The sequence below is a fragment of the Leptodactylus fuscus genome, chromosome 6, assembly GCF_031893055.1.
Source record: "Leptodactylus fuscus isolate aLepFus1 chromosome 6, aLepFus1.hap2, whole genome shotgun sequence".
Taxonomy (NCBI): domain Eukaryota; kingdom Metazoa; phylum Chordata; class Amphibia; order Anura; family Leptodactylidae; genus Leptodactylus; species Leptodactylus fuscus.
Genome location: NC_134270.1, coordinates 29597996 through 29613612, shown reverse-complemented (window position 1 = coordinate 29613612; position 15617 = coordinate 29597996). Strand labels below are relative to the sequence as shown.

The following is a 15617-nucleotide window of genomic DNA, read 5'->3' as shown; positions in this document are numbered from 1 at the left end:
AAATCTGATTCATCCATTATCTCTGCTGCCGGAATTATTAACCCCGGGTCACATGTCCATCTCCAGAGATGATTTAGAATTTTATCCCATTTGCAATATATCCGTTGTTCACCTGAGACATTATTGGGAGATCTCTAGCTACAGATTTCCTCTGACCTGCTCACCCAAAATAGTAGATCCTCATATCTCCGATGCCAGCACCTTCTGGGAAAGGAAAAATGTCAGACCTAAATGTAATATTAATATACGAGCGCTAGAAACTGGCACGACAAGGACGCATGATCACCGCCAAGTCTTTCAGATGAATGCATGGAAGTTTTGGATATTGGTCCTCTGTGGTAGATAAAGCATGTCTATTGCTGTACATTGATTATAACGGCCTTTTATTTTAGGTATAAAGAGTTAGGATTTGCCCCCTGGTGAAAGAGTGTGGCCGCCAGCACTAAAAGCATTTAGCAGCCGGGTGGTTATACTGATTGTATCCGAATCCACTTTCCCGCCTTCCCCAGGGACAAGGTAAAAAAAACTGCAGTCAAATCCCGACAGCCATTGTGTCCCCAGCCTGCATCGATCGGTGCTAGCAGGACAGGAAGTTACAGGCCGCAGATCGGCGTCTGCACAGATCTCATGTACTTGACCAGCAGCCGCCGCCGTCAGTGTAGGATCATGGTCCTAATAAATTATAAATGAACGAACTGCTGGAAAATCTGCTCCAAGTCGGTGGGATATGTAGCGGACGTAAAATCAAGCTGCTGGAACACTAACCTATAGATCACCCCACTCCCTCTACCCAATCCCTCTGTTTTGTTCCATGTCTTGTGTACCCCCCTCAATGGTGTTTAACTCTTGGGAATCAGGGCGCTTGTTGCCAAGATATCGCAGTCTAAATAATAAAAAAAATGAGCTCTTTTGGAGCAATGAAGGCGTTGCCATTGCTCCAAAGAGGTAAACGGCATTGTTACAATGAGCTCAATGTTATATCTCGACAACAGAGGTGGCGATTCACAAGGGGAAATCCCTATGATCCAAGTGAGCCTAAACTATCTGCGGGTCATATGCCGGGTTCTGGTGACAGACTCCCTTTAAGAATGAAATCCGTAATTCCAATAAATGGGTAACAAATTCATATTTATGACAATCACTGATTTCAAATTTAAGTAGTTGATAATAAAATAAAGAATTTCGTTTTGTCTTCTACTTCTGAGACCTGTCATCTGGTGGTGTTGGAGGATACCGAACATTCACAGGAGCGGAGCGGCTTGACATTATATCATATCCCACCGAGTGACATCGGACAGAGGTGATTGGAGTGGCCTAATAGAGGTCTAATAACACTAATAGGGGAGGTCGTGTATACTAATACCTTACATCTATATCTCTTCCCATAGGGCATCTCTCTTCTCCAGTTTTTTTTTACATACGGCATTATAAAGCGGTATAACTATGATATGGACACCGCAGAGGTTGGTGCTGCTATGTGGGCATAAAAGGGGCTGAAGGTTTTATAGTAGAGCTAGTAATAAGTATCTCGTTGTGGTTGGGGGACTGCGGCCAGATGAAGATATAAAGCAGCGGTATTATGGAGATTCTTCTCCAGGAGACTATGCAGATTAGCCCCCATCCCGGAGGACAAAAGCCACCTCTTTAGTGCCACCTACTAGACATCGCTTTTGTCCTTCTGGATGAGAGCTCATTTGCATAGTCTTTACCTGGGGAACATTGCCTGGTCTCTAAAGCCTAATGCACACGACCAAGTGTTCAGGCCGAGTGGGGTCGATCTTTTAATGGAATGCACTCGGATGACATCCATGTGCCTTCTGTGATGCATTCATTTCTATGGGGGCTTCCGATCTGTTCTGAAGACATAGAGAAGAATAGGGTTTGCTCTATAATCATTAGAACGGGACGGAGCATTGGACGCCCCGCTCGCTCGCCACTCTCGGTCATGTGCATGGGTCGTTCATCCAAGGATACCATAGAGAGAAACCTTCTTATGCCTCAGTATAAGATCTCACGTACCGTATGACCCTATAGACTCCACTGTGTCATGCTTCTATACTACTCTGTGTGAGATATTTATCTTACTATATTTCAGCCTCCGCCCCGTCGCACTACACAGTTTATTTACAGTGAATCGAACTGCACACATAGCTGTCCAATAGATCTCTCTGGGTACCACACTGCCGCTTTATAAGACCCAGAACTTGTACTAACCTATAATATGGCTATGTGCACGAGCCCTTACTCTACAATTGCCCCTGTGTTCCTCCACTGAGCCTAATATGTCACGGAAATCTCTGAGTAACTTTCCAAGTTGTTCTCCACCGTCGAAGGCTTGGGCTACATGGTGATTTAAGATTGCAAATCTCAGCTGCCCCGAATGTGAATGACTTTAGTCGTGGGGAAATCCTATAGCGGTGGATATCTATGGAATTTCGTTATATAATGTGACCACATTCACTATCATTACATACAATTACAATCTAAGGTGGGCGTGTAATCCACATCATAGTCCGCCCCCTCACAATGGTGGTCTATGGAGACCGCCAGGCTGCTTTTTTCCTTGAGCGGCATGCTGCTGTGACTGCGACAGTCATGGCAGGTGGGTTTTGACCCGAGAGTGACGCGGTTCCCCGTGGCAATATCGGTGCCAAAACCCGCTATACCGCCCCCCCGTATGAACTAGCCCTTATGTAGCCCTAGCCTGATGGCAAATTCATATGGCTGTATGTGAGCAATATTGTCAGTGTGACGGCCGCAACTCCAGGTCGTGGTCACCATGATGTTGTGAGTTGTTGACCCACCATTGGTTTTCAGCCCTGTATTGATACTGTGAGTACAGGACAGCAAACTGTGGTCTATAGGACAGCCGGGAAACATGTCCATTACCTGGACAATGTGGGGAAAAATTTTTAAGACTGGCATATTGTATGCTAGTCTTAATAAACAGCTCACCTGGTGCAGGGACCAACAGATTTACGAAGAGGCTGCGACCTACCAATATGTTGGACATCCCAGAGCCTTGGCCCGCTCCGCATACATTCAAGGAAAATGGCAGGCAAGGTGCGTATTTGGGCTTCAATATTTTCCCTCTACGCCAGTTTGCTGGTGTAGAGGGAATGACAAAACTCCACCATATTTCTAAAAAACTCACCACACCCATGACTTGTATAATTTTTCATTTATTGAATGTGCTGCTATGCAGCATACTCTGCTGATCTGTTAAGGTCGGAGTTTTAATAACAAAAAAAAATAAAAATTGCTAACTGTACCGCTGATCTACAATTCATCTGTTTCTCCAATAGAAATGAACATAATCTGTGGATGAGCATGGATAGATGACGCCAAAACATGTAAACAACTCAAACCCTTAGAAATAAAAAAAAAATCTCACACACACGGGCGCGTACCATACCGTACCCCTGACAGAACTGTACGGTGACATGGCGTTTCTGTCCATTTGCAGTAGTTCAGCAGTCCCACCCCAGAGTCCATGACAGTCATTGCCTGCCGAGTTGTTTGCTGTCCGTTCAGGCTCGCTACCAAGGGGCTGTCTTTGAGGATTGTCCAAAGCGGGTGAAGAATATGTTGATGCCCCCTTGTCCCATTCCTTCACTTAAGCAAAATAAATCAAGGCCGACCGGGTGGGACACTAATCTATTTGAGGATATCAAGGGTGGGTTATAAACTAAAGGTGCAGTATAGACTAAAAGAGAACCCAATTCCAGCAATGTACCGACGCCAGCCTGGAGCAAGGCAGCGCGGTTATTCTTTGGTACAATATTAAGTTGCTGGAGATGCATAGGAAAAGCGGGGCGAGGCGGACAAAAGAGACAAACACCCAGAAATGAAAAGCCTTTCATAAAAGAAGGGATGGTTGGCTTTGTCTTACAAGAAGTTTCATTGCCTCTATGATCCTGCACGCGGGTACCATGCCACCTCCCGTGGCCGCAGTAATGGGATAGGCATGGCTGGGTAGGACCGTGCCTGTCTCACTTATTCCATCCCCTAGGTTTGTTATGCTTGTCCTTCTCCTTTAATCTTCTGCAGATTTCCAGTTATTGCTGGAATATGGTCGTCCATCAATCTCTCTTCTTTGATCGCTTTACAAAGGTGTCAATGGAAAATAAAAATATATACATACATATATCTATCTGCGTCACCCGTGGAAGGTGCAGGTTTCCATTATTTGCTTTTTTTTTTTTCTTTACACTGTATGCAAACCCTCTCAGTTATTTAGTCTCTCAAGCAGCTGAAGGGATAGCAGCTACCCAGAAGAAAAGGATCCCTTCTGGTTCAAAGCTCCGGCTTCCGCAACGCAGAGGTTGAAGTATCCAGCTATATGGCAGGGCACGGTTAAGAAAGAGATTTAGCAGGTTCATTTAAGTATGTTGCATTGCCGTTCTCATGTTTCGGTGAAATGCGGCTTGGGGGAAGGAGTGCACTGGGGAAGGGAGATCCGGCACTGCCAGTAGAGGGCGGTCTGATTTCATTGCTCGTCAGGTCTCTTTCTGATGGCCGGAGGCTCGGGTGTTGTAGGGGGAATGCCACTGGAAAACTTGCCATGTAAAGGACTCGTCCAATTCTTTTGGCAACCTAAAAAAGATAGTTACACATCGTGAGAGGTTAGCCAACGTTCAGTCCTAATAATAGAAGGTGTAAAGGAGACTAGTTCAGACAGTCCATAGAGTACAATGGGAGGAGTGAAGACCACCCTATGGCTGGTCTATACAAGGGATACATCCCCTGTATACGCAGTGTCAGCAGCTCATCCCCTGTATACTCAGTGTCAGCAGCTCATCCCCTGTATACGCAGTGTCAGCAGCTCATCCCCTGTATAGACAGCATCCGCAGCTCATCCCCTGTGTACACAGCGATGGCAGCATATCCCCTGTATACACAGAGTCAGGACCTCATCCCCTGCGTACACAGTGTTGGCAGCTCATCCCCTGTGTACATTGTGGCGGCAGCCCATCCCCTGTATACACAGCATTGGCAGCTCATCCCCTGCGTACACAGTGTTGGCAGCTCAACCCCTGTGTACACAGCGGCGGAAACATATCCTCTGTGTACACAGTGTTGGCAGCACATCTTTTGTATATATAGCGTCGGCAGCCCATCCCCTGTGTACACAGTGACGGCAGCTCATCCCCTGTATACACAGCATTGGCAGCTCATCCCCTTTATACACAGCGTCCGCAGCTCATTCCCTGTATACACAGAGTCAGCACCTCATCCCCTGTGTATACAGTGTTGGCAGCTCATCCCCTGCGTACACAGTGTCGGCAGCACATTCCCTGTATACACAGTGTCGGCAGCACATTCCCTGTATACACAGTGTCGGCAGCACACTCCCTGTATATACAATGTCAACAGCACATCCCGTGTATACAGTGTCGGCAGTACATTCCCTGTATACACCGTGACGGCAGAACATCCCCTTTTACCCATCTCTACTACTGCTAGAATTGCTCCACTTCTTATATGTCCAGTTTTAGTAAATACCAATGAACGACCAATTCTGTTGCATCTTTTTTTTTACAACTATGTGCACCCCTATTACACCTCCTGTAAATGTATGACTATGTTAACTATTTATTACTACCCATTGGGGGGGTGTACCTACACAGACTGACCTCGTCCAATCACGGCTGACAACCGTGGGCGCACTTATTTAAATAGGGGAAACAGTTATTGATTTATTTATCCATTTCCAGGAGGAATAACTGAGGATCAGCACAACACGTATAATTCTGCAGCATCTTTACATAATTATCATTGAACCCTCTTGTCACTCTCACCTTTACTGTATCTGAGATCCCCCCAACACTACCCCAAATCCAATAATCTGGCCCCGGAGAGAAGCCTCTCCTGCCCGCCCCTCCCTGACCTGTTAAACTGCAGCACATTTCTAACGAATTGATCCACGGGGAACAATTGGCCAAAGAACCTTTTTATTACACCCGTCATAAACAGCCAGGGCTGAAGGGAAAGCTATAAAGTGCAGTTACCACTTTATTATAAGGCCTGCAGGCCACAGCGCCATCCTATTATATTGTGTATGTGTGTCCTACAGACTGCAGCTTCTCTGCCAGCAACCAGAGACTCCCACTATACTTACAGGGGTCGCAGAGATGATAAGGAGTATATATATAATTACTTGCAGTAGATGGCGTGCTGGAACTACAACTCTCACTATGCCCTGCCGATCCCAGGCAATGACTATGTAATGTATAGCCGGGGTACATACCTGTGCTCTGATCTTTAGTGCCGGGCCTAGTTTCAGGCCCATGTTATTCAGTAAGTGCTCTTCAGTCAATAGCGGCAAAGTCTCCCCATCTATACAGTGCTCCCGGAAAACCTGCAAAGGGAAGAGAGTGAAATTCATTATTACTGCACAACAAACGCTTCCCATCATTAATCACACTGGTTTCAATACCAAGGTGCAGAGTGGTATGGCCCAGACTGGTACCACTGCTATACAATATACGTATTAGTACATTACAGTATCCATCAGATTTGTGGGGTTTTTGGCTGCATGCTTTGAAGACTGGCCAAAAGCAGGATCGGGCATATTGAAATCCAACATGGCCGATCTTCTCGCTGCTTCTGGAGAAAGTCAAGAGGCCATGCTATGGATGAACTACGTCTAATGTGTAGGATCAGCTTAAATCCACGCATGGATACCAATGTACCGTCATGGGAATATAGAAGTCTGAAGTTTAGAAGAGCCAACACCAAACAGACCCATAAGGATGAACGTTTGCCCCGGGAGCCACCAGATCAATACAGATTTTCGGCCTACAGGATATCCTCCTTATTAATGACGGTCTGGCCATTTCCCTGCAGTATCCGGTTATTATATTGTAATCTATGGGGTTGTAATAAATTCACACAACATGGCTGAGGCCTGCTTGTTCTTAGGACATGTGGTGCTTTGTTAACACTGTAGGATATGCCATCTCCCGGGGGAAAATCGTGGCAATTTCAGTTTTGTCACGCTGTGTCGCATGTGGTTTTCCTAGAAAATTGCATATATTTGGCAGCTTTTCAGACATCTGTAATAATGACTACGCCAACAATGGGTAACTTTATTTATATGTACAAGTGTACGCTATGAGAAAACGGTCTCTTGGATAGATCCCTCGTAGGCCTCCACCGTAGCGTGCTGCATGTGCGGATGTATCTGTGCAGGAGACCAGGGGCAGAACGTGAACATAATTCCTCAATCTGTCTTTTCTTCTGTTCTTTCACAGTCTCTGCTTTGAACCGGCCGTACCTAAACCCCAATGTATTCTGCCTTTTTCCCTCCACTCTCTTTCAGACTGTTTGGCATGCACAGGCAGTGCTCTTGTGCGTGGTCCTGCTGGCCTGACCCCCGCCTCTCCGCTTCCTCCCCGACTCTGACTTGTAGCCTGTCTTACTCTTTTGGCCCAGCTGCAGGGGAGGGAGGGGGGGGGTATGACGGTGCAGGTGGTTTTAATGAAGCATGTCATGAGGGGATTAGCACAGGGGAAAAGGAAAAGGGAAAAAAAAAACAGCAGCCCTCAACCTCCCCTCTGTAACTGGTGGAGAGCAGAAAGAAGGGGGTAGTAAAAGGGACGGTTAGAGGGCATCCTCTACCCTCTAATGAGCAATAAAGCTTCAAGTCCCAGATACATCCTCTAATGAGGAATAAGTGGCATACCAGCAAGAAGCCAGTCACAAGGGCATGAATAGAGCTTTATAGAAAGAGACAGGGCAGAATGGGAACACAGAGAACGGAAGAGTGGAGCCCTATACAAAAGAGGAGTCATATGGATTACCTGCGTGTATTCAGCACAGCCAGACAGACTGCCTACAAAGCTGCAGACGTCCTCCACTGTCCACTTGCTGAGGTCCTCCAGCACCACACTCTCCTCTCCATCCAGGAAGAGCCCCCCCATGGCACCTGACAAGGGGAAGGGAGGATGTAGGAGATGAGCAGACAAAAAGAATGATGGATGGAGATGGGGGGGGGGGGGATATAGAAGGACAAGGTGAAGAAAGATGAGGTTGTATGAGGAAAAGCAGAGGTGGGGGAAGAAGGGTAGAGAGGAAAAGAGGCATTAATCATTAAAATCCCATGAAGAAAACAAGGAGGCAGCAAGATGAACATATTCTGTAGCCTAACATCCATCTTTAATGACCTGTCAACACCATGCCGGGTACAGACTCTGCGCTCCCACAATGCTTTGTTGGTAGATCTCTCCAAGTGAGAAGAGAGTGCAAATTGTAGCAAGAGACCTAAAGGCCCCTGGTAGATAAAGAGTATGTGTGTGTGGATGTGATGGGGAAGGTGCCACACGGGGAGGTCAATGGTCTGGAGTGGAACAAAAATAAATTCAGCTCAATTATTCCGCGCACAGCCTGAGGTCAGACCCTGCCGCTGGCTTTCCAAGCACCACATCTCTTAAGGAGGTGGATGGCTGGAGCTGGGAACAACTTCCCAATTAGCCACTTCCTTAGGCTCTTGGCGGCCAGAAAGTTGCCACTGTGTCTGGCAGCAAAGAGGCGGCGGAGCTGTCAGCTAGTCGGAGACCTGGGCCTGGGATGAGATTAACAATCCTACCTGTAATTGCCTGCGCTTGGCTCAACAAGTGCAATTACTGGCTAAGAACTACATTGCAGTAAATATATATATATATATATATATGTATATAACACACACCGGTATATGAGCATATAGGTGAATGTGATACATTGCGGTTTAGTTTGTACACTGCAATAGTGTTAATGCACTAAATTTACTAGCAGTCCCATGTAAAACCCAATGACAAATACAGCGCCACTTCTCCTGCAGAATGTAATGACAAATGATATAAAGAGGTTGTACATCCCAAACATAATGTGCGCCCGGGCTGTGTGCATAACCCGTACCAGTCTCTGCCAGGGGAGGAAGGTAGGGGCTGTGGTGAGCGCAGCTCATGCCAGGTTGTGTTAATTGTACTCAGGGCCAAGGATCGATAGAAAGGATTTTAGCTTCCTGAGCTGTCCCCGGGGTGTGTGGGTAGAAATGAGAGGGTGGAGGGCGGTTGCTGGCAGTCCCATATCTCACACACTAGAGGGAAGACAAGGTCGGTCACAGAGTCAGAGGCAGACAGGATGGGGGCCAGGACTGGCACTGATAAACAACCCCCTTCCTCCCTCCCCTCCTCTCCCCTCTCCTCTCCTCACATCTCAGAGCCCAGCAGACACATGGAGCACAGAGGTCAGGGGAGTATTACAGCACAGTGACAGGATGCACAGCTGCACAGGCTGCCCTGGCCCCAACTTTATAGGGCTCACAGGCTCTCTAAAATCATGACTGAGCTGGCAGCTTCCATCATCCGCCCGACTGGCCTTTAACCCTTTCAAGATTAGCACAGTATACATGGGGAAATGAAGGAAATCGTAAGGAGGGTTGCTGTGGTGTCAAGGAAAGAGCCTGTCAATGCAATGTAATGCACAAGGCAAATATATATATATAGTCACACTACATGCACTCCTACATGAATAGGCTATAGACATATGACTAAGTTATTGCAGAACTACTACTCTAGAATGATATTTGCAAGATCCTACTCATCCTACACTGAAGACTGTCATCACTATTAGATATATGCAATAACTCGGGCAAAGTAGATAAGCAACATGGGACAAAATTGCAGCAAAATAAAACACGTCGCGCATATTTTACATGTAGTATTTGACACAGACTTCACACAATGGATATGCATGTAATGGGTTAACTTCCACAATCATTTTTTTTATGCAGTGAATTTATCAAATTTGCAAAAATCTCATAAACCTGGCTACTACTGTAATAAATCCGGATGGAAAATCTGCAAGATATCTGCCACGTTACCCTAACCTCAAAGTGAATGACCGCTTGCTCGCGCCAGGTTATATTTAGGTGACATGCACATATGATACAATTCTGTCTGTGTGCAGTCTCCACTAGGGGGAGCTCAATGTATATTACTCTTTTACTGAGTTCATTGTATAAATTGTATGCAGTAAACTCAGGAGCTCCACCAGGTGGTAGCTGATGGTATTTTATCATTTAGCTCTATGCAGCAGATTTGGGAATCTACTGAGAAGGACCTATTTTTAATTTATTGGCTATAGCAATTTGTCTGATCAGGCATTTCTTGCTATACAGACGGGGCCCTTAAAGTCCTGTGTTAATGGGGCGGTAATGGCCATATACGACCAGTGACCATTCACTTCTATGGGACTCTTCATCATGAAAGGAGTGGTGTTTATGTACCAATCCATTGACATAGGTGACTTGGGGTTCCCCTTTGTCATGATATGTGGGGCCCTAACAGTTTATATATTCATCTCCTATTCTGTGGATAGATGATAAAAGCATGTTATAAGAAAGCCTCTCAATTTTCATCCAAAATACCCCCCTATGCTTGGGTTCAGTCCCATTGAGCGGTTTTCCTATACCATACTTTATTTGCCTTCTATTAATTGCTGAAAGTTCTACTGGCCACTAGGGGCGCTATACCGTTGCCTCCTACTGTATAGACTTGTTTTTGCTATAGCACCCCTTGTGGCTAGTAAAAGAAAAAAATCTTACTACAGTTATACCAAGCCGTTACAAAGCATAGATATTAATATTACGTAACTTTTTGTGAGTGTAATGCAGGACAGATGACAAAGGAAGATGGGAACGCCCTATAGGATCATTCTGTCATTTGCTATGATCAAAAATGGGGTGATCACTTTATAGGACAGAATTGCTCAGAATTCCTTTAATAGAATAAGTGGCTCTAAACCATAAAGATTAAGTCCAGAGAAAACCTGATCTGCATTTGTTTTCTGGCCGGTTAATGAGAGATGCAGGAGCCGGGGCGCTGGGGCTGGTGAGGACTACGGAGGGGGAGGTGTTGCTTTAACAGGAAGCCTTTGGAACAGTGATAGGAATTCCATTCTCCTAATGTATTGCAAAATCAATATTGCTAAATCCAGTCCCGGCACAGCTGTCTCACTCAATTACAGCCGCGGTGAGCCTGGACAGACTAAGAGGGGAGGAAAGGTGGAGGGAATACGGGGTCCCCGTACACCTGTCAATCCCCTTACTGCATACACCAATTAACTCATTCCCTGCTATCGATAGACGTTTGTATTCTGTTCTGTATATTCCCATTTTCCAATACCGTGATTCCAGTCGCCACTCTCTTCTTTCAAGTGGTAGACGCCCCTCCACAACCGCCATATGGCCTAAAAGACGTATGGACGGGGGCTTTCTTTACAAGACAAACCCTTTAATAATTTGATAGGGTATAATTAAAAGCAATGTTTGATTTAGAAACCCATTCTATGAGAGTCTCAATTAGATTGTGTCTTGCCCTCTGGAGGGATCAATATATGTAATACTTCATTCTTCCTGTGGGGGTGCTGCAGGGAATTGAACAAGTGCTGCCAGGTCCCTACACAGATTACAGCTGGATACTGAGCGTCTTTTGGGCAATATATCCTTATTTTTCAGTGTTCCCTTCTTATGGAAATGAACTGTATAAAGCAAACAACCGTTTTACAAAAATAAAAGTTTCTGCCCCTGTGTCAGTATTTACACAATAAGGATGTATGACATCTCCAGAATATAAGGAGACAAACAGTGAATTAAAGCTGATAAAAAGTGGTCCTACCAACCTGTGTGGAAATATGGGTTGACAGCGTAGGGGAAACCAAAGGGAAGTGGCTGAGGTGGAGGCACTGAGCTGGAGGGCAAATATTTTGCATCTCCTTTGTTGATTCCTGGTCCCAAAAGATGGGTAGGTGACTCTGATGGAGCACATGTCAGGCTTTGGTGGGTGTGTGAGTCACTTGACTCTTTTAGAGACTCTCCTCCTTTGAGAGGATCTTTCCCCTCTTGCAGTTCATGGGACGAGGAGGAGGCACCACGTTCAGCTCTTAGACTGTCTGTCTTCTCCTCTGCCTCACTCTCTGAATCTTTCATCTCCTCATCATTTCCATCAGACGCCCCCTCCCTTATACGTTGATCCAAGAGTTCCTTTGTTTCGCTGTGGTTTCCTTGGGGCTCCATCCGGTGATGACCAGACTTTCGACTTGTCCTCCTTGCACTCTGGGATTCCTTGGGAGGAGGCACGCTAGGGACCCCCTGATGATTCAGAGAGAGCAGTGGGGTATTATTGTGCCTTAAGACAAGCATGGCATTCCTTCTGGAAAGTTCCTCTCTTAAGGGGTGACCCTCAGGGAGCTCGTGCATGTTGCGTAGTGCAGGGTGGTCAGGGGGTAGCCCTGGGTGAAGCGTCAGTGGATCGCCAGCTAGAAGTCGCTGTCTGTGAAGATTCTCCAGCTCCTTTTGGCGTATAATTTCTGCCGACATCTCAAGTCTACGAGAAAAATAAGGAAACAAGTTGAATTACAAAGAGCTGTAGAAATATATACTATCAAGACTATCAAATGGGTAGAGGGGATGTAGCCTCTGCCAGCAGCTTACATCTGCCAAATGGATTGGACATGTTGAAAGCCAACTACCCAATCCTTATCTCCTCCTACAAGAGGTGCTCATAAACATTAGATGGGCAGCTACCCCCCCCCCCCCAAATTGTAGGGTTCCAATGTGTATGACCAGTTCAATATCGAGTCAAGAGATGCTCTCCTTGTGATGCTAAAAGTCGGATATAGTAGCAAGAAAGGCGTTTCTATAATGGGGCAGAATAGTAATACAATATAGTCACCTGGCCAGGTTCTGTTTCCGTAGAATTTCCTGCTGCCGTGCAAATATTTCAGCTTGGGCTGGTTGCAGAAAACCGTAACCTGCAGAAATAGAAATATATATAGTAAAGCATCTGGTCACTATAAACTTTTCTCCCAAATATATAGGTGTGCTGACTTAAAGTAGAGAGCCACGACTACAAAAACCGAGCTGCTTTCTTCCAGATATGGCGCCATACCTGTCCTTCAGTTGTGGCTGGTATCGCTGGTATAACCTGTGGACATGTGTGGCACTGTTTTTGGATCAAAGCAGCCATGTTTTCATAAACTCCTTTAGGGCTCGTTCCCACGATGTAACACAGCGCTCATTCTGACACGTAAACACGTGTCAGAGTCAGCGCTTCAAAACAGAATCCCATTGACTTCAATGGGTTCCGTTTACTGCGCGTGACCCATTGGAATCAATGGGTTAAAAAGCCTCCCATTGATTTCAATGTGTAGCGCGCGTAAGACGGAACCCATTGAAGTCAATGGGATTCTGTTTTGAAGCGCTGACTCTGACACGTGTTTACGTGTCAGAATGAGCACTGTGTTACATCGTGGGCCCTTAAGGAGACGTCCGTGGATATATGTACGGTATAGTGATACAGCAAGGCTCCCACAATCCAGGACTAGATCGAGCTCAGGCATCTGGACTATGGCTTACTAATATTTACATACCTGGACTCTGACACAAGGCGGATGGCACCCCAAGAAACGGTGGTCTCAAGTGTGGCCCCAAGGCAATGTGAGGGGCATTTTGCGGTGACAGCAGAGGAGGCGGATGAGACATCTCCCTAGGAAGTAATTAAAAGTAGATTTTTATTAAATGCATACTTCAGATAGTTACGGTGATCTATTCATACATAATGAATACAGCCCAGACAAGAAAAGGGATATTTTCGCACCATTATGAGCCATTAGAATTTTAATAAACCGATACCGGCGGAACAGACTGCCATTATACCAGTAAATGGAAGCAAGTATTTGTCTTTCCATAATCAAGCCTGACGGTAACATCAATATCAATTATAACTGGAAAGTAATAACTGCGATAATTGTGTCAGTAAATCGCTACAAGAATTTAATGGAAGTCATTTATACACCCTATACGGAGAGCAGGTTGTCAGGTATAAGGCGGTTTTGTATGAATGTCTGTCTAGAAAGTTCAAGTACATAGGAGAAGAGTTTACTAAAAGTTGCAGCCCCCCACCCCCAATATGGAGATCTAGGTGTGTAATGGATCAACAATGGCAAAGACAGATGGGGCCCGGGGTGCTCAAACATTAGCGATACTCCAGTAGCCAAACATTTCTTACAGCTGAGCAGCTTATTCCAACATCTGGGTACTACTCCCATAATTCACGCCGAGACAGGAGTGCGACGGCATGGCATGGCGACACAGTCACATTGGCAATGTAATAAGGCAATAAAACATTAATGACTCTGAGCTGCCAGAGATAGATGGGTCTCTCACCACCCACCATCATTAAGATTAACCTCTCTAATCTTGGAGGGGACCCAATTCAAAGAGCGTTTCTGTCCTCTCTTCTCTCCTTGAAATACCAGGTACCTCAATTAAAAACGCACACAATAACCCGGGTATCAGGTAACGTCTCGCCCGCTCATCTCGCTTTTCCTCCCAAGTTGATCTAGCCATGTGGCAAGGTTTACTATATTTGGCATTGATCAAAAAGACCCCGGTTGGATGCGCCAATTTAGGTATAATGGGGACAATACGCTTGCATGACTCCATATCAGATTAGCATGTAGAGGTATAGTCCTGCCCCATAGGGTGCCATATTGTGGTCATGTCCATAAAACCTGGCATTTTAAGCTTCCGCAGATCCATATAATGGGAGCCGGGGACTGATGTGACGGGGAAAAGTTTGATGTCCATCTATGTAACGCGCCGATATTACTGTATTTCCATCATTGTGCGATGTACAGCTGACCCCCAGCCTATTTTCTCCAACAAGCCCCCACATATTATTACCTCCCCCCCAGCGCTCCCCTCACTCAGCACTAAACTAATTGCACTGCTCGTGTTGTCTGGGAAGAGCGGCCATCGATTCCTCGCTGCTGAAACGTCCTGCTAATCGTATCAGCGCTCCGCCAGCTCCTCGCACTCTACTGGCAGCTCCAATTAATCTCAGGTAACGCAGAAAGTGACCTTCGGCTCCGAGCCGGGGCAGCAGCCAAGCGATGCTTATGTAATTACACCGTGAAGTGTGTAATCACCTGGCCTAATCCCCCAGGCCCGACAATTAGCCGAGGCCTCTGTCGCTGGGCTGCCAAGTGCTCTGCCACCCGGACAGCCTGCAGATGAATAACGGTCAATTAAAGCTGCATGGCGGGGGCGAGGAGGTGTCCGGTCGATGTAATTAGCTGTAATCATGGGGAGACGAGGCTGCCAGACGTGAGGCGGCTTTTATATAGGATGCAATGTGGGAAATCAGGCGGCGTTTAACCATTTCACCGCTGGCTAGTCTCTGCATGCTACACAGCATTCATGAATGATATTACGCCGGCTCCCGCTCCGACCAATGCAGCAGAAAATCTCTAGCAGAGGATGTACAACGTCGGAGCGGAGCGAGAAAAAGACTGTACGCACAGCATCGCATGTGAATGGAGCCGTGAGATCATTTCATCGTGTTGGGTATCTGTCTGAGTCTTGTTTTTGCCTAAAATGGTCAGTATAAAATGGAAAAAATCTAAGTTGTAATTCCTATTAAAGGTCGTCTATCTTTGAGCTCAAGAGGGATCAAGAGGACCCATTCCCTCTCCAGAAACACCACTTTTAGTAAATAATTGTATTCCTCTAACTATTCCGTAGCAATTACAATAACAATTTCCTTAGAACTCTGAATTGTGTTAATTGACAA

At 46.0% G+C, this 15617-nt stretch overlaps 1 protein-coding gene across 6 annotated transcripts in view; it reads right to left on the bottom strand.

The window, feature by feature from the left end:
* Window positions 1–3166: 3166 nt before the first annotated feature.
* Window positions 3167–15617, bottom strand: part of SAMD11 (sterile alpha motif domain containing 11) — a 130229-nt gene continuing 117778 nt past the window's right edge. For all 6 annotated transcript variants that reach the window (XM_075279664.1, XM_075279665.1, XM_075279666.1 and 3 more), the window contains 6 exons: window positions 13414–13529; window positions 12717–12795; window positions 11665–12368; window positions 7806–7930; window positions 6251–6361; window positions 3167–4596 (listed from right to left, as the gene is read on the bottom strand). In XM_075279664.1, the coding sequence (XP_075135765.1) occupies window positions 4357–4596; window positions 6251–6361; window positions 7806–7930; window positions 11665–12368; window positions 12717–12795; window positions 13414–13529 (1375 nt within the window). In that variant the 3' untranslated portion in view covers window positions 3167–4356. The remainder of the gene's footprint in view (window positions 4597–6250; window positions 6362–7805; window positions 7931–11664; window positions 12369–12716; window positions 12796–13413; window positions 13530–15617) is intronic.